Source organism: Panthera onca, chromosome B4 (assembly GCF_046562875.1).
Source record: "Panthera onca isolate mPanOnc1 chromosome B4, mPanOnc1 haplotype 2, whole genome shotgun sequence".
In the NCBI taxonomy this organism is placed as follows: domain Eukaryota; kingdom Metazoa; phylum Chordata; class Mammalia; order Carnivora; family Felidae; genus Panthera; species Panthera onca.
In genome coordinates, this window is record NC_138345.1 from 66,183,812 (window position 1) to 66,208,601 (window position 24,790).

A 24,790-nucleotide genomic window follows, 5' to 3' on the forward strand; every position below is an offset into this window, starting at 1 on the left:
CACCCCTTAGCCTAATTGTATTTTTGTTGGTCTTGTCTAATGGAAATTGTCGAATGACCTGAACAAGGGCCACATTTCACACTATATTCTATTCACCACATGCCCCAACCAATAAAATATCAACTTTTTAACATGTTTCAAGACCAACATAAAAATAATTTTCTATTGGGAAGAATTTTAAGTAATTTAATAGTCTTATGAAAGTAGAGTTATATTTTCCTTTTATGGAGAAAATAACACCAGATAAAAATAACCAGTAAAATGATCAATTTAAAAATATGAGTGCAAGTCCTATAAAAATCTCTATTCTGTTACACTGAAATAAAAATTCTCTATTTTAATTTCTTTTGTTTTCTCTCAAAGAATATTAAAGGCACCTCTGAGGTAGCATTGTGTATGTTATTGATTCATTTTTCAGTAAAAAGGGTGATTCAGTGACCTTCCAAGAATTTTCATGGGCCTAAATCATTAGACTCAACAATACAGTAACAATTATATATGCTTAATAAAATTATCTGCATTTGTCTTACAGATTACTTTTTACTGACATATTAAAGTGAGCATAAACATATTTGAATTATAAGCTTACAAATCCTACAAAGATAAAAAAAAATTATACATGAAAGAATGTTAAAAAAGATAGTTGATATGCAAAAGTCTTCAAACTGGCACTAAGTAATAAGTTAATAAGTGAGAAGTGAGAATTCATAGATTTCTTATTAACCTGAAAAGAATACACTAAACATAAAGTTCAATTTTATACAGATACTGTGAGAATGATGCCCTTGGACATTTAAGTATTTGGATGTCAAAGGTGAATAATTTTGGAAAGTTTTGACAAATTTATTTTATGAGTTTGAGATTCTTAAAAGAATCTGACTTCCAAATTTCCCAAACCTTTTGATATTGTGGTTAGTTCTGCAATTTTCTCAGTATTCTTACTAAATCATCTGATTTTTATGAACAGTTAAATGAATCCAAATAATTGAGATTGGGTGAGGGTAGGAAGAAGGAGGATAGTAAGGGGGAAGATTTAGGAGAAATATCTGGAGTTAGTTTGCTGTCTTATTTGGAACTGGAGAAAAATAGGATCATCCCATGCAATTGATCTGAAATTGAAAATGAAATATGATCCCAGTGACTGAAAGTGAAGGAAGAATACATAATTCTGAGATACCATCTTCTCTTAATCTTTATACACTTACTTTCTTTTTCACCCAATTTTGTAGTAAAAATTATTACAATCTCAATCGGTAGAAATGCATTTATTAAACATATGGTATGAAAAATGGTGCTACATATAGTCCCTAGCCCAAAGGAGGAAAATATCTTTTTCAAAATGTTTCATTCTTAAAAACAGAAGAATTAATACTATAACCAAACAGAAAACAATACATTTGCTTTTTTAAGTCTCCTCCTTTCATTTTGTGAACATTCTGCAGCAGGGCATATGACAGCTAAAATATAAATGATTCTTTACAAACATGTCAGAACTATTTTGTTAGAAGAAAAAACTCAGGAAGATTTTTAAACCCACTTTTGGTCTACAACCACATATTTACCAATTCCAAACTACCAAAATAAAAACTGAAGAGTTAACATTTCATTGTCTGCATTAAAAAATACTTACACTATTGGCTTTTCCAGGCGACTTCCCTGAGAACCAACAATCTCCCCCAATGTACAAAACACTTGTCCCAGAAAGTCCTAAAATAGATAAAAGGATTAAAGCTCATAAGTTCTCAAGCTGTCTTTACACTACATATTTTGTACATCATATCTGTATTGGTTTCATTGCTGAAATACTCAATTCCCCGACTCCCAATAATGAATAAAATGAGCTCAACAAGCATGAATTTTAGCATGTGATTTTCCTGCAAACTGGCAAAGCCTTTTGTCCTTTTATCGCAGCTAGCTTGTTAATGCAAGTAACCGGGAAACCGCTTTTACTTTCTTTTTCTTCTTGAAATTACAACAACAGTGGAAAGAAGTTCCAGGATTTGAATCCACAGTTGGCTTTGGATATCTCTGAAACTAGTAAGCTTTGGGCTGAGGAGGTAGACTGTGAAAACACAGAGCAGAGGTGGTTAACAATACTCAGCGTTACCTACACACAGGCTATGTGAGGTGGCTACAGAGGGGGTCCGAAGCCACACAGCCAGGTGTCTGTTCCACTACTGACACTCATTACCTGGGACTGGGCAATTAATTAAGCTCTCCAGTTTCCTCATTGCTAACCTGTACTAGTTCCCCTCACCATTGGTTTGAGGAGGAACGAGTTAATATTACATGAGTTAATATTAGCATATGTTACATACCTAAAAATAGGTTAAGTGTAATACATTGTAAAGTTCATTACAATGTACAAACTAGATGTACCTTATTTCAAGTACAATCTTATACTTATTTTCAAGACTCAGAATAACCTTGCACAATGAAAAATCTGTTATTGATCTTTGTTTCACATATAAAGAAAATCCTAATCATACAGGAGGTTGATTTCTTTCATGGTCTGAGCAGTCAGAAATAGCAGACTAACCCAGATGTTCTGATTCCAGATTAATATGCTGCCTAAGAATTTAAATATCATAAACACAATGCAATTTCACATGCCAATAAAATAAGAGTTCCAACATCATCTGGGCGTGTTGAATCAAGAAAATATGGAAGTATTTCAGAGAGAGACACACACTCTAGTTTAGCTTGTATAGGATTTCAATCTGTCCTAAAAGAGAAGGTGGAAGATCTCCCTAAATTGTAGAGAACTGGCCCATGGGAAGCCCTAAGAAGGATGGACAGGAATGAAGAAACAAAATATTCAAAGTTTTTAATAAGTAAAAATTTTAAATGCCTAGCAAGTAAAAGCTATGTATTCAGTTCTAAAAAGTAAAAGGAGAGAGTGTTCTAAGTCTGATGAAGGAAGTCCATGCTGGAGACTAGGATAGTCAGGGTAATATTTCCCAAAGGCAGTAAGCCTTGAGAGCCAAGTAGAAATCAGATCATGGAGAGAAGAGAGTTGGATATTCTGTTAGCTAGGATACAATGGGAAGTTACTCAGATCAAAGGGCTGAAAGTTATCAGGAGAAGGGAGGAGGGGGAAAGGACAAAAGCAGGGAAGGAGTGTGTTTCGCTTTGCAAAAACCAGCAGTTCCCAACAGATACCCAGTAAGGTGTTTCACCTGTTAGTCCCTTGGTAGGTGCTTCTTTCACCTGATAACCCCTTACAGACCCTTACAGGAACCAGCTGAGTCAGTCTGAGCCATTTTGGAGTTGAGGACCTGCAGAAGTTCCCGCACCCCACCCCTCACCTAAGTTGTCCTGCAGTTAGTTACCTTTAGCTCATTACAAAACTAGGATCCCCTCCTATAAATGAGATTTTTCCGCCTATTTTTCCACCTGTTGTTTGAACATAGGTGCATGTACTAGCATGGTGACATTCTAGGCATATGGAATTGAACCCAAGTGCCTAATAATAGAATACGTATAACTCCTTAATGTATATGTAATGCATTTGCAAGCTCCCTGATCCCACCCCCTAATACACTGGATAAAAGCTTCCTGTACTAACTTCAGGGACAGACAGTGCTTTGAGAGCTGCCTCCAGCTCCTTACTTGTGAAAAGTAATAAAAAGTTCTTTGCTTTCAACACTTCCTTTGGTTGTGTTCAATTTAATGCACTCCAGGCAGTGAACTCCTTGAGTACAGTTACAATTCCAGTTAAAAGAGAAGAGAATTGGCTACCCAAAAATATCTCTTTGCCATAAGGATTATTATTTTTTTAATGTTTATGTATTTACTTTGAGAGAGAAAGTGCTATCAAGGAAGGGGCAGAGAGAGAGAGAGAGAGAGAGAGAGAGAGGGAGAGAGAGAATCCCAAGCAGGCTCCATGTTGTCAGTGCAGAGCCTGACAGGGCTCGATCCTACCAACTGTGAGATCATGTCCTGAGCCAAAATCAAGAGTCCAATGCTTAGCCGACCGAACCACCTGGGTGCCCTGGCATAAGGATTATTTTAGGCTAATTATTTTTCAGAAATAGCAGACATGGGGGAAGCTCAGAAAACCAGGTTAGAAGTTAGCCTTTTGCAGGAGACATTTACATTTATAAGAAAAATTTCCATTTCTAAGGCTGTCTTCCTCACTGTACTAGGATGAAGGGGGTTACTAAATCTCTTCTCAGTGGAGAAGGCAGAGACTTAAATCTGCATAAACTATGCCCTCTTTAAAATGCTTTGCCTGAAAACCTCCCATAACGCTTCCCCACTCACCAACATTTTTTGTCTTTAGTTAGAGATGGTATAAGGCTTGGGCCATTTCAGGGAGTTACTCCATTTTCCTTAGTATCTCCCATGTATACAGGAGGTATAGCATGTTATTAAACTTTCATTTGTTTTTCTCCTATTAATCGTCTTTTTTATTACAGAGGCTAATAAGAAGGGTAGAGGGAGAATTATTTTTCCTCCCTTACATAATCCTAGAGAACAGATCAGAGTTACAGGCAAGAATGTAATAAGAAAAGAATGGGTTTCAAGTAAAGGGGAGAACTGAAGATGAAGAGCCAAGTCAGACTGTAGAAGGTCCAGTTGGCCGGTCAAAAACAAACAAACAAGGAAGTTGTCGTAGGATAATCAGAAGCAACTGGAAGTCTTTTAGCAATGCAGGGGCACCATTAGAACAGTACATTCAGATTACTCGGGTACCAGTGCGAAGAATGGACTGACAAATGAGGTAAAATCTACAATCTGGATCAATCAGGCTATAGTAGTTAATAAGAAGCCAAGTGTTAAGACCCAAACTGAAGTTGTAGCAAGTGGTAGGAAACAGTGCAGAGCAGAGTGACAGGATTTGGTGTAAACTATCCTTGCACATGATGAGGATGGGGAGGGGGACAGTGGGGACAAGAAGGGAGGGACAGAAAATACTCTGGATCTGAAATTTGGTGGCTTCCAGAATGACATCATCACCAGCTAAACCCAAGACATGACCTGTATTGCTCACCTGTCTGTACCCAATGACCTTTGGGTCCCACGTTTTTCCTTAAGTTCTTTCCAGTTTATCTATTACTCAACTCAGGCAAAAGGCCCAACGGGCACAGCATCCCATGATGGAAACTGAAACTACCCCTTAAGCTATAACGACTGGCTTGGCAAAGAGTTCCAGAGGCCCAGACCACCCAGATCAGTTTGAGCTCAACCACAGACTCATACCTGCGCAGACGGACTATGGAGTGAAGGACAGTTATTCCTACTTCAATATAATGCTAAATTATCTGTCCAAGGAGGAACACAAGCCTCATTAACATAACACACAATATAGGTATAGGCCTGTTTTCTTAAGGTGAACATGCAACCTTATGCCCACCTCTACATATGATGACAGGGTTCCCCTTTCTAAATATTCATCCTAACCCTAAGTAAAAGAATCCATCCACTCTTGCTCGGAGAGTCAGGGCTTTGGAAGTTATTCCCCATGATCTCCTTATTTGCTGCAAATTGATTCCTTTGTGTGACAACTCCATCTGGTGTTATCTCCACCTTGGTGACTCACCAAGGAGCAAATTCACATTAGTTCAGTTACAACACCTTCATGAAAGTGCAAATCATTTTAAATTTTGGTTCTGAGTAATTAGAAAGTACTTAAGGTACAGCCTGGACATATTTAAATTAAATATCCTTAGTAGCAACATGTCTTTCCCAATTTCAAAAGAGACTTTACAGGTATGTTTATGGGTTAAAAAAAAAAAAAAAACAACCTAAATTTCTCTAAGTCTCATGGCAGAAAGTGCTGAATACTAAAGATTTGGAACAGATCATTGTTCTGCGTTAGCAGTCAAAAGCATGGGGGATTCTGGAACTCTTTTCTAAAAAATATTAATACTGATAGATAGCTGTGCATACTACATGTTAAATGGATATGGCCAAGTCTCACCAAAAGCTGTTCTGTGCTGTCATTACTCAAGAAAACAGAACTGAAGTACAGAGCATATCCTTATGAGAGAAGACATATTAGCAAACGGAGAACACACAAATACCATCAGTGATGAACAAAAAGGAAATTAAAATAATAAAATAAAATGTATACCAAAAAGCTATGGCATTCATCTGTACACACTATCTCTATAGTTATTGCACACTTTGCCCCTAAATATTTATAGCATTTTTGTAGTTCCTTTAATCTGTCTGTGCTTCCGTACTCCTTATCAAGCAACACATTTACTACTCACAGTGAAAAAATCAGCATATAGTGTTTGTCAACTAACTACTCCTTGCACTGGAAATTTCTACTGAATCTTTATTTTTTACTCATCTCAATGCTTCACATTTTCTATGCATTTTACACAGTATGGTAACAGAATACATGTGTCCTTTAATGGCTATTTTTAGATATTGTGGTCTGTAGTTAGATAAAGATAGAAATAAAAATTACCTTTAACACAAACTGCTTTACTGTTTCTTACTATGGTGTTGTGTGCCAGTTGATAAGTCATTAGAATTACATTAAAATAGAACTTCCAGTAATAAATCCAGGCATGTTTCCACAGCTTTAACACACACATAGACCAAATCTAGTTCACGGTGTCTGGCAATTGAGAAATGCTTCCATTTATTCAGCCATATTAACTATTGTGCTTTCCCTCAAATGGCCAAGAGATCAATAAATATTTGCCAAATTTAATTATTATTTTATAATCTAAATAATACACAGATAGAACTTAGTTTTGAAATCTATTTAAACATACATAAATACATGTTGTTAGTATATAGGATGCATTCTACCAATATTACCCTGAATATATCCCAATATCGCCCTGAATACAATATGCTGGTATTAAATCTGAAATATCTAGCAGTGCAAAGTAAAGTAAACAAGAAAAAAGCAGAAAGCATAGCACACAAAGCAATATAACCATGAGTTTTGTGTTACATAGGTAGTTAAAAAGTTATCAGCACATCAGAAGGAGTCTTTGGATTACTCCTATAACTACTTAAATCTAGTTTTATTACTAATACAATGCAGACAAAAATCCAAGGAAACACTGCTATACTATCAGAGTCTAGCTGATTATTATACAAATACACAGTTGACTCTTGAACAACATGATAGTTTAAACTGTGCGGTTGCACTTATATGTGGATTTTTTTTTCAGTGTATACAGTATAGTACTATAATTCATTTTCTCTTCCTTATGACTTTCTTATTTCTATAGCTTACTTGATTGTAAGATTAGGGTATATAATACATATAACACACAAAACAGGTATTAATTGATTATGTTATCAGTAAGGCTTCTGGTCAACAGTAGGCTATTAGTTAAGTTTTGGGGGGGTCAAAAATTATACACAGATTTTTGACTATTGTGGAGGTTGGGACCCTTAAACCCCATGTTGTTCAAGGGTCAACTGTATTTCTCTTCTTTTTCTTTTTAACATTCAGAAGAGCGTCTCCTTTAATTGCATGCATGAGCAAAATATTCTACTTCCTTCAAACTTATTACTTCATTATTTTTTCATACAATTTTTACTGATCAATTCCTCCACTACATTTCATATTATACTGTAGCTAGCTACTTACCTATATTCATAAAAATTACATTAATGCTATGTACTTTAATAATTCCACACATATTAATAAGGTAACTTACTTTGCAATAAATGAACTTGTTTTGTTGGTTTATTTGCTTGCTTGCTTGCTAAGTACCAGTATAAATTCTGATACATCCTTTATAAAAGATCTTATTTATTTATTTATTTATTTATTTATTTATTTAGCAAAACAGTATAACATATTCCTTAAGAGTGAGAATTATGAATGTCTATACTGTTTGTATTCTGGCTGAATCATTTACTAATGACTCTATGTCTCGATATCCTGACCTATAGAATAGAGATAATGAATAATGCCTATATATAAATTATTGGGAGGATTAAATAAGATATTATATGCAAGGTACTTAATAAGATTATATACGCAGATAATATATGCAAAGCCCTTAGAACAGATACTTGAACATGGTAAGCATCTAATAAATATATGCTTCTCTTCTCCTCCCTACCTCCCTGGGGTTAAAAGGATATTACTATGTACTTAAAACTTATCCCTGACTACTAGATTCCAGTACTGCAGATACTATAATTACCTGGATAAAGTATTTTTATATCCCCTTTACACTCATAGCCAATTCAAATACCCATATTAAGTGCCATTATAAAATCCTAAAGTGCCTTATACACTAACTTATCTTACATGGTAAGTAGTATACATATAAACATACATATGTAAAAGAATGACATTTTTAAAACAATGGTATAGTGAACCAGGAGGCCTTCATGGTAAGTGAAATTTCTGATTTCTACACTATCACAAAGCCAGTCAACTGTAGTTGATCATCAGCATCATCATAAACAATTTCATAAGCATTCAATAGCGTGGCATCTTTCTCCTAAAAGTTTATAAAGATAGTCTGTAAATGGCTTTCCTATTTTATGATGTGATCAAGGAACATCTGAAAATATAATATCTCTAATTAATAGATAATTTAGATGAAAAGACATTAAACTGATTTATGATAGCTAAGTTTTAACACAGCACAGTAATTGGGTGCAGTCAACTGTTCAGTAGTTAATCATTCTGTTTGTTGATAAGATAGACTATTTGCCTCCATTTATTGCTCGTACCCATTTTGTGATCATTTAACTCATATTAAGCATATTCATGCTAAGCCACTAAGAGCAAGATAAAGTAATACAAAATATTTTGCTTTTACAATATTTTAACCATTGCAGAAAAAATTAATGAGGAAAGCTTATATTACCTGTGAAATTTTATTGTTGGCATTATCTATTTTATTGCTGGTATTCCCTGCTAATATTGCTGACTACCTCTCTATTTAATTCATCCTAATCACATCAACTATAAAGACTGAGGTGTGACTTAGTTATATTATGCTAATATGGCAATCATTTATAATAATCAAATATAGGTGCTTCCATTCCCCAATAATGACTTCTACTTTCTTTAAGGTTGTTAGCACATCTATATGCTATTTTGAAAATAAGGCAAACTCAACATGAAACAATTGGATTCAATATTTTGGAAGAAACAATTTGTCACGTTTTAACATAATAATACAACTTTTTTAAGGCAGGGATTTGTCTATTTAATGGATAGATCCATCTATAATTCAAAAATGCTATTCTACCTCCAAGAGATTAATAAAATTTCTAAACTTAGACATCAATGGTTAAATTACAAATACAGTTTCAAAATTATACTCTAAAGTTGAATGTATTTCTTTTATCTCAGCACAAATGTTGATTTTAAAAATAGTTTTTGTTTGTTAAGACTCCAAATGAAAGCAGTAAGCCACTGAATGAAAATTAAGCTTTCAACAATGAGGGATGGCCATTGAGCTAAATTAACAAATTTTTAAAATTATTCGCAACATATATATTTAACTAATTGAAAACCATGCTATATAGAGACTACAAAATAAAGCTATACTATTCAGAGATAAACCTATGGAAAATATTTATCTTTTGGGGGCATATCACTTTATGTTTGTTCTCATTAGCAAAGAAGCGAGAAGTGTAATATGCTTACAGAAAGTAAGTTAAATATTCTCTCTGCTGGTAGTCATGGTAAGACAGTTGACAGGCCAAATAACTAGAAAACTTACTACTACTTATTATTAAATAATATGAAATATAATATAGCATTATCCGATACTAGATAATAGTATTAAATATAATGTAATACTATCATTCAAAATCATTATTAAATATTGAATTCGAAATAAGGGCCAGCTTTGCATGCAAACAATCACACCTAATATAACTTAATGAGTGCTGAAGATACTGTCATCAGACCTAATTCAGGCATTGTCTCTTAAAGTCTAAGATTCTACAAGCCCTTACTGGAAATGCAAATGGAAACATAATTCATTTATAAAACATCAGTCATTAATACTTTAGCTTGAATATGCTTAAAAAGCTAGCTCTCATCATCTAGTAAGGGCCTGAAAGCATGTTTATAGAAAAAGAAAGTTATTACTGCAAAGGCCTCTCAGGAAGCGACAATTTAGTAGAGATTTAAATAATGTAAGAAAAAGAACCATGTGAATATTTGGCATAAAAACATTCCAGGCTGGAGGAAAAGCAAAAACAAAGTTTCTGAAACAAGAATATACTTGGGCATTCAAGGAAAAGCAAGATGGCCAGTGGACCTGGAACAGAATGAGCAAGGAAAAGAATTAAAGAGAGAACCAGGAGTCTGGTTCTTCACCCGAAGGACCGTGAATTCTATCCTGAGTGTAGAGGGAGGCCACTGAAGGGTTTGAATTGAAAAGTAACATGTTCTGACCAGCTTCTAAAAATGCGAATTCTGGCTAATATTCTTCCCTCAAATTTCTAAATGCTTCAGTTCACCAAAATTTCTAATTTAAATTCTATTTTCTTCTCCATTTATATTTTTTTCAGGCATATATATATATATATATATATATATATATATATATATATTTTTTTTTTTTTTTTTAAGGTAACTTTAATGAGTTCCAACTCTATAGGCTGATGATTTGCAAAACCATCTTTCTATTCTCCAGATATGGCCTAGTCAATATCTCCAGTTGGATGCTTATTGGGGTCTCAAACAACATAAACCCATTCTGAACACTGAGTTCTCCAATCTCACCCCACCACCTCAATCTCTTCCTCCATGATGTACCCCTCGCAATAAACTAAACACCATTTATTCAGTGGCTCTTCGCCAGTAACGTAAGAGTCATTCTAAATTATTTTCTTATGTTCTCACCTGAAATCCAATTCATCAGCAATAATATCACCAAAACATATTCCAAAACTGACCACTTCTTAGCCCTTCAAGGGCTATACCCACCAAATACTATTCATTTAGCCAAATCACAATAGCCTTACAGTTGGTCTCTTTTGGGTCACCACCAGGGGAGTTCCCCGGGTAAAATCTGAAACTGGCACCCATACCTAGAGGGCAAGGAAAGACTGAAGAAAAAAGGCAGGTCCCTCCAGATTGGTAGGTGGCAGGTTTAATAAGCAAGGGAACTTACATTATGAGGCTGTCTTGGATGGCTGAAAGATGAGTAGATCTCCACACTTGCCTGCCAGAATCACAACTTTTTTACAGAGGCCTTAATGGGGTTCAGTCATACATTCAGTCCAGATGGTCTCAACATCCATTACTCTCTCAGACTATGTCTATGAAACAGGCCAGTGGGCAGAACATACTTTTCAAGGACAGGGAAGGGAGTGACCAGATCCAGTTCACAGGTAAACCAGTCATGTTCTCCTCCAACAGTTTCCTTAATTTCAGTCTTGCTTCCCAGCCCCATTCTCCACTTCAGCTGTCAGTTGTTATTTAAATGTATAAATCATCTTCCGGTGAAATTCATTAAACTTTTTTTGAAGCCATGGCCTACAAATCTCTGCATCATCTGAATTCTGTGTACCTTTTCAATCTATTTCATTCTGCTCTCCTTATCATTCACAAAATCCCATATATGGTAGCTATCTTCAGTCACATCAACATTCCAAATATTTTCCTGACTCAAGGTCCTTGCATTGCTGTTGCTTTTACCTGGAATGCTCTTTCTCTAGATTATCAGTAGTTCCCTTCTTCTCTTTGCATAAGGATACCCAGGATGAGAACTTGTGCAGAATCACTCCACCTGGTTGAGAGGAACCTAAGCTTCTAGCTAGCATTCTTCATCAGTCACTGTTTCTCACTATCAATTTCTTTTAAGTGTATAAAGAAGTAAGTTATCTTAATCATTTTGCATTTGTTTCTATTAAATAAATCTTGCCCCTTCCACTTCCCCAACTCCAAAATGTAAGCTGTTTTAGGACAGGGGGTCCTTGTTTGTCTTCTACACTGCTACATTACTGAGCACTTGAACAGCACTTAAATATATTTATTGTTTGCCTGATTTTAAGAAAATACATTAGAATTTGGTTCAGTTATATATGGGTTAAATTGGTTTTTCTTCTGATGAGAAAAATATTACCCCACTTTCTATGAGAAAATGCACTTCATGGTCCAAACAATTATCTTTCAAATGAAATTTTCAAAACAACTGATCTACATGTGGAAGTTTATACATATATGATATTTAGAAAATATACTAAAGAACATACACACCCTCACTGAAGGCTGGTATTTCATGGCCCAAATAATCCAATGAGCTATTAACATGTCTAAACAAAAATTTTAGCAGGTACCTTCCAAGATCATCCAAATGGAAAAATGCGTTTTGGATTGCCTGGTGTGTATGGAAATTTAGTACACAAAGTACAGTTTTGATGTCATCTGGTCTAGAGCGCCAAGCAGAATCCTAGATACACCAATTATGGGCCTGTTATTAATCTTTTCATTAATGATTTGGCTGGTGAAATTAAATTATTCAAATGAAAGTATGCTATGCAGTTCTGCTAATGGCATTAAGATGAGTGGGCTCGACAGCAACTTAGAGAACAAAACTGGAATTCAAAATGTCAGATTTTGTTCACAGGATCTAACACTTTGGGGGGGCTAATATTTTACTAATTTCCCTAGAAAATCATAAAATGGATAAAACCTCTTAAGGAAAATGTCCCTGGATTCCAGTGCCTGCATCATGTAATGTTTCTGGTGCATGTTTCTCCACTACAAACTTTCCTACCATGAATAAAATCAGTTAAGGGGCGACCAGGTGGCTCAGTCGGTTGAGCGTCTAACTCCAGCTCAGGTCATGATCTCACGGTTCGTGGGCTGGAGGGTTCAAGCCCCACGTCGGGCTTTGTGCTGACAGCTCTGGATTCTGTGTCTCCCTCTCTCTCTGCCCCTACCCTGCTCACACTCTGTCTCTGTCTCTCTCAAAAATAAATAAACATTAAATAAAAAAAAAAAAATAGGGGCTCATGGGTGGCTCAGTCATTTGAGCATCTGACTTCGGCTCAGGTCATGATCTCGCAGTCAGTGAGTTCGAGCCCCGCGTCGGGCTCTGTGCTGACAGCTCGGAGCCTGGAGCCTGCTTCGGATTCTGTGTCTCCCTCTCTCTCTGCCCCTCCCCCACTTGTGCTCTGTCTCTCAAAAATAAATGTGTAAAAAAATTTTTTAATAAAAAATATAAATAAATAAATAAAATCAGTTAAAAGTATACCGATCCTGTATCCACTCACCCTGTATTCATTTGCAGTATTAGGAATCTAAGGTACAATGCTATATTATATCTCTATTTTCCCTACTAGTACCAAAAATTTAAGAATTTGACCCAAGATCCCTGAATATTGGAAATCAAATAAAGTCATCCCGAAATGGGTTTCTGTCAAAATTATCAGAAATGAGAATAGGAAAAAAAAAAGATTTTATTATTGTTAACTCAAGGAGTCTCTCTTGCTACCAAATCCCCTTTGTAAAAGGTAAGTGTCTGCACTCCACATGCAAACCCACGCACTTAGCAGTCTTTCCTAAAAGGTTCCAGTTTTCATTTCACTTTGCAAAGTTGGCAGGTCGACAATCACACTTTTAAACAACTGTATCCTCAGGGAGTAGACCTAGTTTGTTTATTGGCTTCTCTAATCTAAATCGCTCCTGAACTCATTTTGGGTTGAATGAGTTATAAAATCTGTACTTGGATGCTTTCAAATAGCAAGGGCTTTTGTTGTTAATTTCTAACAGAAATTCGGGACACTAATTTCTAACAATTCATATCACAATTCCAAAACACATTTCCTTCCTCATCTCACATGCTTCATCCATTTGTAAGCTCAGGCACTTATTAACTAATTTGTACTGACTGCTTAATATTAAAAAATATAATACAGAGACTACTGTAAACAAATACATTAAAATGTGAGGTAATATGAACCACAGGAACTATAGGAAGCTATGCAATACTTTGGGAGAAAGGTGATGAGAATCTGAATTAAGTAACAGTAAGAAAGGAAAGAAGACAGAAGAGAAATAATACTTCATTATAATGGACAGGATTTATAGCTCACAAGATGTGGTATGTGAGACAGAAAGAGGTTAACGATACATCCACGTTTTCTAACTTAGTATACCGTGATGATGATAATTCTCAAGATAGAAAATACAAGCAGAGGACCAACAACAGAATGGAAGAGGTCATACATTCTTGATAATTTGAGTTTTAGGCTTCTGCAGACTAGCTAACAAGCAGTTGGAAACTTGTTTTTGCTAAGGTACAAAGAGAGATAGACACTTGGGAGTCATCAGGGTAAGGCATGGAAATGGCTGAGATTTCCCAAGGAGAGCTTATTGAGATGAGATGACAATGGAAAACAAAACCAGGAAAAACCAATAATAAGGGAGAGGAGGAGGAAGAGAAACTGAAAAAGGATAGATAATGAGTAAACAAAGAAGTAAGAAAAGAAGTAAGGGAGACATTTCTGTGGAATTAAGAGGAGATGAGTTTGTTAAGAACAGTCAATTGTATCCAAAATAATGGGAAGGTCAGGTAAAGCAGAAAGTGAAGAGAGGCCAAGATAGTTTTCTCTAACCCATGTCAGAATAGTTCAAGCAGAAATGAAAACCAGAACACAGTAGAGTAAGATGGGAGAAACCCAGGCTGCTCTGAAAAGAACTGCAGCAGTAAGAAGGTGGTAAAGGAGATAGCACGAGAGTGAAGCAGAGTCAAGATGTCAGGAGGAAGACACAAAATCTTTCTTATGGAACATATAAAAAGCAAAAAAAAATATTTTAAAAGATATGTACATTCATGCCTTCTATGGTACATACCTCAGTATGGATTATTTAACGAAAATATAGTTATATCATGTTTGAGGTACCTTCTTATCCCATATACTAGTCTCTCCCTGAATTCAAGGCCACCACTTGGGTAAGGACCACATGTTACCCCCTTCACACTCAGCCTCAAAATATCCAACCCTATGGAAAGTCCTTAACTGCCAAGTTATCATGCCCTCTAAAAAGTAGTTTGAACTGAGAAACATAGAAATTATATTCAGGGAGAATGGGCACTTGAAAGCCTATGTCCACTCAAGAGTTTAGGGAGTTCATTTTTCCTACATGCACAAAGATGAATAAACAGAGAAACTTGGTTTTCAGAGAGAAACAGAAGCTCAGAGAAGAGTCATAATGCAAAGAATATGTAGCCTCAGAGAAAAAGAAATAGAGAAAATTGCTGTCTCAATCCCAACCCTCCAGGCCTGTTTTTGGCCGTAGCTCCTACAAGGACAAGCTACACATCACATTTTATGAGATGCTTCTAAATCTCTTTAATATTAACCACCTACATGTGAAATAAATATAATGCATTTTCTTTCCTTGCAACTAAATTTTTTACTAGAAAATGGAATTCTTTTTCTGGTTCTTCCAGTAGAATTTGGAAAACTTCCAACACAAAGCTTTGCAAATAAAATTTAAATATCCAGCCACAATGCTCCAAGTCTTATGAGGAGCAGGAAGGCAGCATGGCAATGGTAATGAGCATTACTTATGTGGAGGAATGAGCTTATTACAGTATTTGCTTTCAATTTGTAGAAAAGTCAATCAGAAAGACTATTCTTTGAATCCTTCATCAAATGATTCTGCTCTTTGCTTCATGACAAAAATAAATATCATAGCTTCTTTACAATGAAGGAAAGGAACAGTAAATTGTGATTTTTACCACCATACCCAGCTTCCTAGTTTCCCCAAATCAGCCTCTCAACCTCTTAGCTTGGGATTACCTCTCATGTGTCTTCTCTTCTCTGAATTAAGACATCCCTCCTCTCCAAACTACATTGGAAATCATATCCATCTGTTCTAGTCAGTAGGCTACAACAATGGAGAAGTGAAAAAAATCTCACCCGCCTGACCCTCTGGGCATGACCATGACTCCAGCCAGCCTCCCACCTCTCAACTCTGACACGGCTGCCAATTCTACATCCATGTATTCAGATTCCACTTGGTACCTGGTTAAACTTTCAGAATGCTGTTCTCAAACAGCACCCCCTCCACCCCCATTCAGCTCTTCCTGCTAGTTTGACCTAACTCTCCCTCCAGACCTCAACCTCTGCATCTGCCTAGCTCTGAGGCCTTTGCTGCCCCTGAACCTAAAAACATCCCCAGGGAATAGTTATGGCCTGGGGAGTAGAGCTCTTGAGAAAAGAGGAATAGGTAGAAGGAGGGAAGATCAGGACCCAAAAAGAAAAAAAGAGACTGTAAGTGAACTTGAGGACAGACTCTGTATGTCCATCTTGCTCATACTGTACCCTCTGAAGCAGACATGGTGCCAGCATGAGGAGGCACTTAGAAAATATGGTTGAACAAATGAGCCACAAGGACTGAAGAATGGCAAATCACTCTGCCCTACACCCAAGTACTTCTCATTCTCGCACAAGCGAAGCCTCTCCAAATGACACGGGCTTCATCTTGCTCAACCTGAATTAATTTCAAACATTGCAGGGAACTGAAAGAATTTCTTTTAAAAATATATAAATAAATAAGGTTAATCCATTTCACACACTAAAGGTACCTTTGCTTTAAGAATTTCCTTCACGTGCTATTCTAGGATCCTTTAAAAATGTTATTTATTTTCTATGACAATTATTACATGAAAACTTATGGGAATATACCTTTAATATTAATGCATCAACATAAATACCAATCATATGTTATGATTTTGCGGTCTATATTACGTAATCATCCTAAAAACATAAAGTGTGAACTTACATGTTTGGACAGGTTGGGGCTCTTTGAGTCAACATCATACCTAAAAGATTAAAATATGAAACTCAGATTATTTCCACAAAATAGAGAGCTACAGAAAAAATATCAGTATTTTCCCAAAAAATAAGTAACATTATAATGAACCAAAAATATACCAGTAGGGAAAAATTAGCAAATTAAGAAGTTTCTTATAATCTTTAGTCTATATGCCAATAGTAGCATTCACAATCTCTGAGTCCTTTTATTTCCACAACCTAAGTAGAAGTCCTGATATTTTCAGTCATTAATTCTGCTGCTTGATAAGAAAGTTATAAACTTCTCTTTTGTACTATCATTAAAAAAAAAAAGTTTGAAAAGTAAAACAAAACACAAAAACCATTCTCTTTTGTGTGAATCAGTAGTATCCTAACTGTTTAAAACTCCCTAACAACTGCAATTCCTCTCCTCTGGATACCATTTAAAAATAAAAAGGTTCAGGGCACGTGGCTGGCTCAGTGAGACGTGCGACTCTTAATCTCAGGGCTGTGAGTTCAAGACCCATGTTGGGTGTAGAGATTACTTAAAAATATAAAATCTTTTAAAATCAATCAATCAATCAATAAGCAAGCAGGTGCTGGGAACAGGCTGTCGTTTGTGTACCTTTTAACTTCTATTTAATATTTTAAATGCTACTGTTGACTTTGAAATTTGGCTAAAGTAAGGAGACGTTACTTTTCCCCAATCACTGGACTTAGGGAAACCGAATATTTTACGAAAGATAAATACATTCATATAGTACTACGTTAGGTCCTGATTTTGACCAGTTGGTACTGGAAATAAATGATTTCTTAGAAAGATTCTGGGAAAACATCACTCACTATTACCTTAACCTCTCATTTTAAAGAAATTCTAGAAATGGAAAGGTTGCTACCAGTCAAAACAACCTCAAATAAATGAAGTCTTGAATAGGAAAATATTTTTTTCTTATTCAACACTGGCTCCAGTGTTTCTCCCAAATTATACTCCTTTCACATTCCTTGTCCATAGCTTCCTACCAAAAATTAACTGCCTTTTTAAAGATTAATTAAAGCCTTCACTCTCACTAAACAAGAATGTTTTTACAAAGAAACAAAGCATCTCCATCAATAAAAGGCAAAGAAACAGAGTTCACTGAGTGTACCAATGCTGGGCAGAGGTTCACGTACTCCCCAGCTAAGAATGTTTACCACAGATTGGCTTTCAAATTGTATGAGGCAAATACCTGCCTTGGAGGAATTACAAATTACTCTTCTTCACATTAGGGCATTCCGATCAACTCTGAACAGCTGTAACCTACAATTTTAAATCAGCAAACTGCCAACATCTACTGAAAACCTACAGATGTTAGCACCAAAAAAAAAAATTCTTATTCAAGAAATTTTTCTTATTCAAGACAACTTTTAAAGAGAAAATTGAAATTAGCAACTACAGCAGTATCAAAGGTGAAAAATAACTATGCTGGTTCCTTCCCAAGAATCAGTCATGGAAACTGTTTTCTATAAAGGGTATACTGTGGACGGGGGAGAAATAACATGGTATGTTCAGTTGTGCTAAAAGAAGCAAAAAGAGGGGCGCCTGGGTGGCGCAGTCGGTTAAGCGGCCGACTTCAGCCAGGTCACGATCTCACGGTCCGTGAGTTCGAGCCCCGCGTCAGGCTCTGAGCCCCGCGTCAGGCGCTGGGCTGATGGCTCGGAGCCTGGAGCCTGTTTCCGATTCTGTGTCTCCCTCTCTCTCTCTGCCCCTCCCCCGTTCATGCTCTGTCTCTCTCTGTCCCAAAAATAAATAAAAAACGTTGGAAAAAAAAAAAATTTAAAAGAAGCAAAAAGAAAAGGAGTTTGTTTTCATCACAAAGTTTAAGTATCTTCAAATATAATCTTCTTTCATTGCCTTTAACAAAGCTTTTTGAATGCTACTCTCTTGAAAATATGTAATTTGCAGCATAGTTCTGATGGCTTTAGATAACATGTTGGATTATAATGCATTTGAAATTATCGTGAGTTTTCCTTTAATGGACTTTTCCTTCTAACTTTTCTAAAAGTATCAAGACTACTCTGGTCCTTACCCTCAGACATAAACCCCACATCCTAAATAGTTAAAGTGTGTGTGTGTGTGTGTGTGTGTGTGTGTGTGTGTGTGCGCGCGCGCACGTTTACATGTTTGAATGCCATACTCTTATTAAGAAAGATCATATTGGCAAGCAGGAAGTTAAGTAGTTTACACCTACAAGGGTACATCCCACTGCCTAAATTTACTAATGTTAATTTTGCAAACTTGAAGCTGCTACTTAATTGGCAGTAACCGATTTGGGTTGATCCTAAAGATTACCTTTCAATTAGAGGTAACAGATGTTGACTAGAGTTTTTCCTGTACTTCTGGAATTCCAGCTAAGGTCCAAAGCTAAAAACAAAAGATGCTAATATGCTTAGCTCAGATGTGCCAGTCAGACCTTTCTTCACAACTTACTCATAAAGTGACAGGCTATTTCCTACCCCTTGTGGGGGCAAGGGGAGGTTCGTCCCATTCCCCAAAGTCAAGTGAAGGGGATCTCCTAAATCTGAGGTGCCTGAAGAAAAAGATAGCATCTGAGTCCCCAGTCAGATGCCGCTGAGCTACAGAAACTGCCTACAAGTCCAGCCTGTGGCTGCCATTAAAAACTATGTCAGCTGACAGTCCTAGGAAGTGCCTTCTGAGGGCTGAGGAACAAGTAGAATGTGTGACATCTGTCCCCTTTAAGGTCTAGATTCTTCAGAAGATAAGAGACCCACACCTCTGCCTCCCAGCTCACCTACCCTTTCCTTTTTCCACCCTCTGCTCTCCCGCAAGTAGCTGAAAATAGCTCCAACTGATGGGAGAGGAAGTGAAGAGTTATGAAGTTTGAGATTAAAGTTTTAAAGTGAAGAGTATAATGATTAACAAAATAAGATGGTTCTAGGGGCGCCTGGGTGACTCAGTTAAGTGTCCAACTCTTGATTTTGGTTCAGGTCATGATCTCAAGGTCATGAGATTGAGCCCTGCTTTCTTTTATGAAGTCTCTGAAATACATACAGTGAAGTTGAACAATGTCATTCATTTATCATGAAATACTAGAGAGGTGTGTTAAGTTCTAGCAATGCCCTAACTTCTTCCTACCTTTAAGCCTTTCCTTGTCCATGCTAAGCATACCAAGAAAGCTTAGAAACATGAAATAAGTATCAGGTGCCTCAATGTACCACAATACATTCTCATTTGGACTCACTAGTTTGTCAGAGTGATTTTTGAAATGCTATCTGTTAAAAGAGGCATAATATTTGAAGACTAACCAGCACTGAGTTCAGTGGAATTACATTTCTTGCACTCAACACGTTTTAAAACCCATTGGCTTCCACAGCCTCATCTTCAGTAGAGATGAGAATGCAATCGTTAGCCTCCATACAGGCAAATCATTCTTTACCTTCGTTTCCTCTCCAGAATGACTAGCCCAGCTCTCAATTTTTGCTCATTCGTCTTCTAACAAACATTTGATTGCTATCATCCTTTTGAAAGCACTATTTCCTTTCTTTTCATTCCCCTTGTGACATTCTATAATAGCCACAGTTATGATATAAGTGATAAAGGCTGTGTAGGACACGGGCTTAAGAAGCCAGGGCCAAGTGGGTACAGTGGTGAAACAGTCACCTGGCAGCAGCTGCTTGTGATGGTGACAGGAGCCTGTTGGCAGACAGCAACCAAAATGAAACAGAAATGGGTTCTGAAAATTGGAGCTAAAACATAGGCAAGGCGCTCAGAGAACAAAGTATATAGGATCTTGGCTTCAAAGGCAAATTCCACCAAACTTTAAAGAAGAATTAATACCTACTCTTCTTAAACTATTCCAAAACACAGTAAAATTCCAAATTTGTTCTATGAGGCAAGTATTATCCTGATATCAAAACCAGATAATCACACCATCAACAAAGAGAACTACAGGCCAAAATCCCTGATTAACACAGATGCAAAAATTCTCAACAAAATACTAGCAAACTGAATCCAACCACACATTAAAAAAATCAGCCACCATGATCAAGTGGGATTTTTGCCTGGGTTGCAAGGGTGGCTCAATATTCATAAATTGATCAATTTGATAAATTGCATCAATAAAAGAAAGGGTAAGACCATATGATCATTTCAATAGACGCAGAAAAAGTATTTGACAAAGTACTGATAAAAAAGTATTGATAAAAAAGTATTGATAAAAAACTATTGATAAAAAAAAAACCCTCAACAAAGTAAGCTTAGAGGGAACATACCTCAACATAATAAAGGCCATATATGAAAAACCCACAGTTAACACCATCCTTAATGGGGAAAATCTCTCAGTTTTCCCTCTAAGGTCAGGAACAAGACAGGGATGCCCACTCTCACCATTATTATTCAATATAATACTGGAAGTCCTAGCCACAACAACAGAGAACAGAAAGAAATAAAAGGCACCCCAATTGGTAAGGAAGAAGTGAAACTTTCATTATTTGCAGATGTAATGATACTATATACAGAAAACCTGAAAGACTTCACCAAAAACTGCTAGAACTGATAAACGAATTCAGTAAAGTCTCAGGACACAAAATCAATGTACAGAAATCTGTTGCATTTCTATAGGCCAACAGTGAGGCAACCAAAAAAGAAATTAAGGAAATATTCCCATTTACAATTGCACCAAAAATAATAAGATACCTAGGAATAAACCTAACAAAACAGGTGAAAGACCTGTACTCTGTAAGCTATAAAACACTGATGAAAGAAGACAAAACAAAGAAATGGAAATATATGCCATGCTCATGGATTAGAAGAACAAATATTGCTAAAATGCCCATACTACCCAAAGCAATCTACAGATTTAATGCAATCCACATCAAAATACAAACAGCATTTTTCGCAGAACTAGAACAAAGAATCCAAAAATTTGTATGGAACCAGAAAAGACCCTGAATAGCCAAAGCAATCCTGAAAAGGAAAAGGAAAGCTGGACACATCACAGTTCTGGACTTCAAGTTATATTACAAAGCAGTAGTAATCAAAACAGTTTATTATTGGCACAAAAACAGACACACAGATCAATAGAACAGAATAGAAAACCCAGAAATAAACCCACAATTATATGGTCAATTAATCTTCTACAACTCATGCAAGAATACGCAATGGGAAAAAGTCTCCTCAACAAACGGTGCTGGGAAAACTGGACAGCAACAGGCAAAACTATGAAATTGGACCACTGTCTTACACCACACACAAAAATAAATGCAAAATGGATGAAATACCAAATGTGAAATCTGAAACCATAAAAATCCTAGAAGAAAACACAGGCAGTAACTTCTTTGACATCAGCCGTAGCAACTTCTTTCTAGGTATGTCTCCTAAGGCAAGGATCAAGGCAAAAATAAACCATGGGAACTACATCAAAATAAAAAAGCTTCTGCACAGCAAAGAAAATAATCAACAAAACTAAAAGGCAACCTATGAAATGAGAGAAATGACATACCTGATATTGCAAATGACATACCTGATAAAAGGATAGTATTCAAAACCTATGAAGAACCTATCATACTCAACACCCAAAAAACAAATAATTCAATTTAAAAATGGGGAGAAGACATGAACAGTTATTTCTGCAAAGATGACATATAGATGGCCAATAGACACATGAAAAGATGTTCATTATCACCATGAGGGAAATGCAAATCAAAACTACAATGAGTTATCACCTCACACCTCTCAGAATGGCTAAAATCAACAATACAAGAAACAACAGGGGTTGGTTAGGATATGGAGAATAAGGAACCCTCTTGCACTGATGGTGGGAATGCAAACTGGTGCAGCCACTATGGTAAACAGTATAGAAAAGCCAAAAATAGAACTACCTCATGATCCAGCAATTGCACTACTGGGTATTTACCCAAAGAATACAAGAATACTAATTCAAAGGGACACATGCACCCCTACGTTTATAGCAGTATTATTTACAATAGCCAAAATGTCTATTTGGCTAATTGATGGACACAAGAGCCCTAGTGTCCATCAATTGATGAATGGTTAAAGAAGATGTGGTGTATATATGCAATGGAATATTACTCAGCCATCAAAAAGAATGAAACCTTGGCATTTGCAATGACATCAATGGAGCTAGAGAGTATAATGCTAAGCAAAATAACCAGAGAAAGACAAATACCATGTGATTTCACTTATATGTAAATTTTAAGAAATAAAACAAAGGGGAAACAATGAGACAGACAGAAATTAAATTTATTTTTATATGAATTTAAATTAAAATAAAATATGAAAATGAAATTAATTTAATGAAAAATATGAAAATGAAATTTAATTTAATGAAATTAAAATGAATTTAAATTCATATAAAAATATAAAAAATTAAATTAATATAAATTAAATTTTATTAAATTTTTTAAAGTTTTAAAAATTAACATAAAAAAGATTTCTAAGTTGGTCTCAAAGATTAGCATGAAGAGTACCCCTATCTACATCTTTTTTTTTTCAATATATGAAATTTATTGTCAAATTGGTTTCCATACAACACCCAGTGCTCATCCCAAAAGACGCCCTCCTCAATACCCATCACCCACCCTCCCCTCCCTCCCACCCCCCATCAACCCTCAGTTCTCAGTTTTTAAGAGTCTCTTATGCTTTGGCTCTCTCCCACTCTAACCTCCTTTTTTTTTTTTTCCTTCCCATTTCCTTTCCCCCATGGGTTTCTGTTAAGTTTCTCAGGATCCACATAAGAGTGAAAAAATATGGCATCTGTCTTTCTCTGTATGGCTTATTTCATTTAGCATCACACTCTCCAGTTCCATCCACGTTGCTACAAAGGGCCATATTTCATTCTTTCTCATTGCCACGTAGTACTCCATTGTGTATATAAACCACATACATCTTTTCATCCTAAAATCTGACTCTGAATAATTTACATTCTGAAAATGAAAAAAATATATAAGAAATTTACCCAATAGGATACTCACTGCAAGATTATATGTAATAGTAAAAATAGAACCAGCCAAAGGATCCATCAGTAAATGTTTGACTAAATAAATAGTGTTTTTTCAAACAATGAAAATTATGCAGCATAAAATGAATGAAACACACACACACACACACACACACACACACACACACACATAATGGCATAAAAAGGTATCTGAAAAATGCAAGTAATAGGAAAATATTTGTGATTTTCAAAATACTGAGATTCCCATATGCAAGTATATACATTGAGTCATGTACGTTTTTGGTTATTTGTGAATTTTTTGTTTTTTGGGCCTTTTTTTTTTTGGTATTGGAAGAACAAGAAACTCTGATGTTAAAAAAATTTTTTTCATGTTTATTTTTGAGAGAGAGAGAGAGAGGGAGAGAGAAGGAGACAGAGTGCGTGTGGGGGAGGGCAGAGAGAGAGGGAGACACAGAATGTGAAGCAGGCTCCAGGCTCTGAGTTGTCAGCACAGAGCCCGACAGGGCATTTGAACTCAGGAGCCATGAGATCATGACCTGAGCCGAAGTCGGAGGCTTAACTGACTGAGCCACCCAAGCGCCAAAACTTTCACTTTTAAATGCCTACATTATTTAAAATTTATAATCAATATTTACTATTTTTAAATGAGAGAAAACAATATAAATGAATAAGAAAGAGAGAGAGGGAAAAGGAAATAAAGAGAACAAGAATCATGAAATAATGGCTGGTTTAGGATACAGTTAAGTCTAAAACCAGGGGCAAAAAATTAAGGGAGTACCACACTGGTATATGAAAGAGAATTCTTAAAAACAATGGCTATGAAGGCCGTGAACAATGAGAAAATGAAACCACATTCACATGATTTATATGTCATTTTTAAATAATATCACTGTGAGTAATCTCCACGATAAACATGGTCAGGAAACCATTACATTCTACTTTTTCTCTTAAGTATGATTTTTATTATTTCAGAAGGGGTTTCAATAAAATAAAAACCAAACAGGCCATAATAAATTTTGTTTGATAAATATAATGAATAGTGAAAACTCTTATAACTCTTGAAGGAAAGGGCCTGGCATAAAATCCTCCTTTTTTAA

The 24,790-nt window shown here is 35.9% G+C and overlaps 1 protein-coding gene across 1 annotated transcript in view; it reads right to left on the bottom strand.

Moving 5' to 3' along the window:
- The window catches only part of CPNE8 (copine 8), a 227,183-nt gene that overhangs the window by 145,051 nt on the left and 57,342 nt on the right, over nt 1–24,790 (bottom strand). The window contains exons 5-6 of the mRNA XM_060657941.3: nt 16,706–16,745; nt 1,631–1,707 (exon numbers count right to left, since the gene is read on the bottom strand). Coding sequence (XP_060513924.1) covers nt 1,631–1,707; nt 16,706–16,745 — 117 coding nt within the window. The remainder of the gene's footprint in view (nt 1–1,630; nt 1,708–16,705; nt 16,746–24,790) is intronic.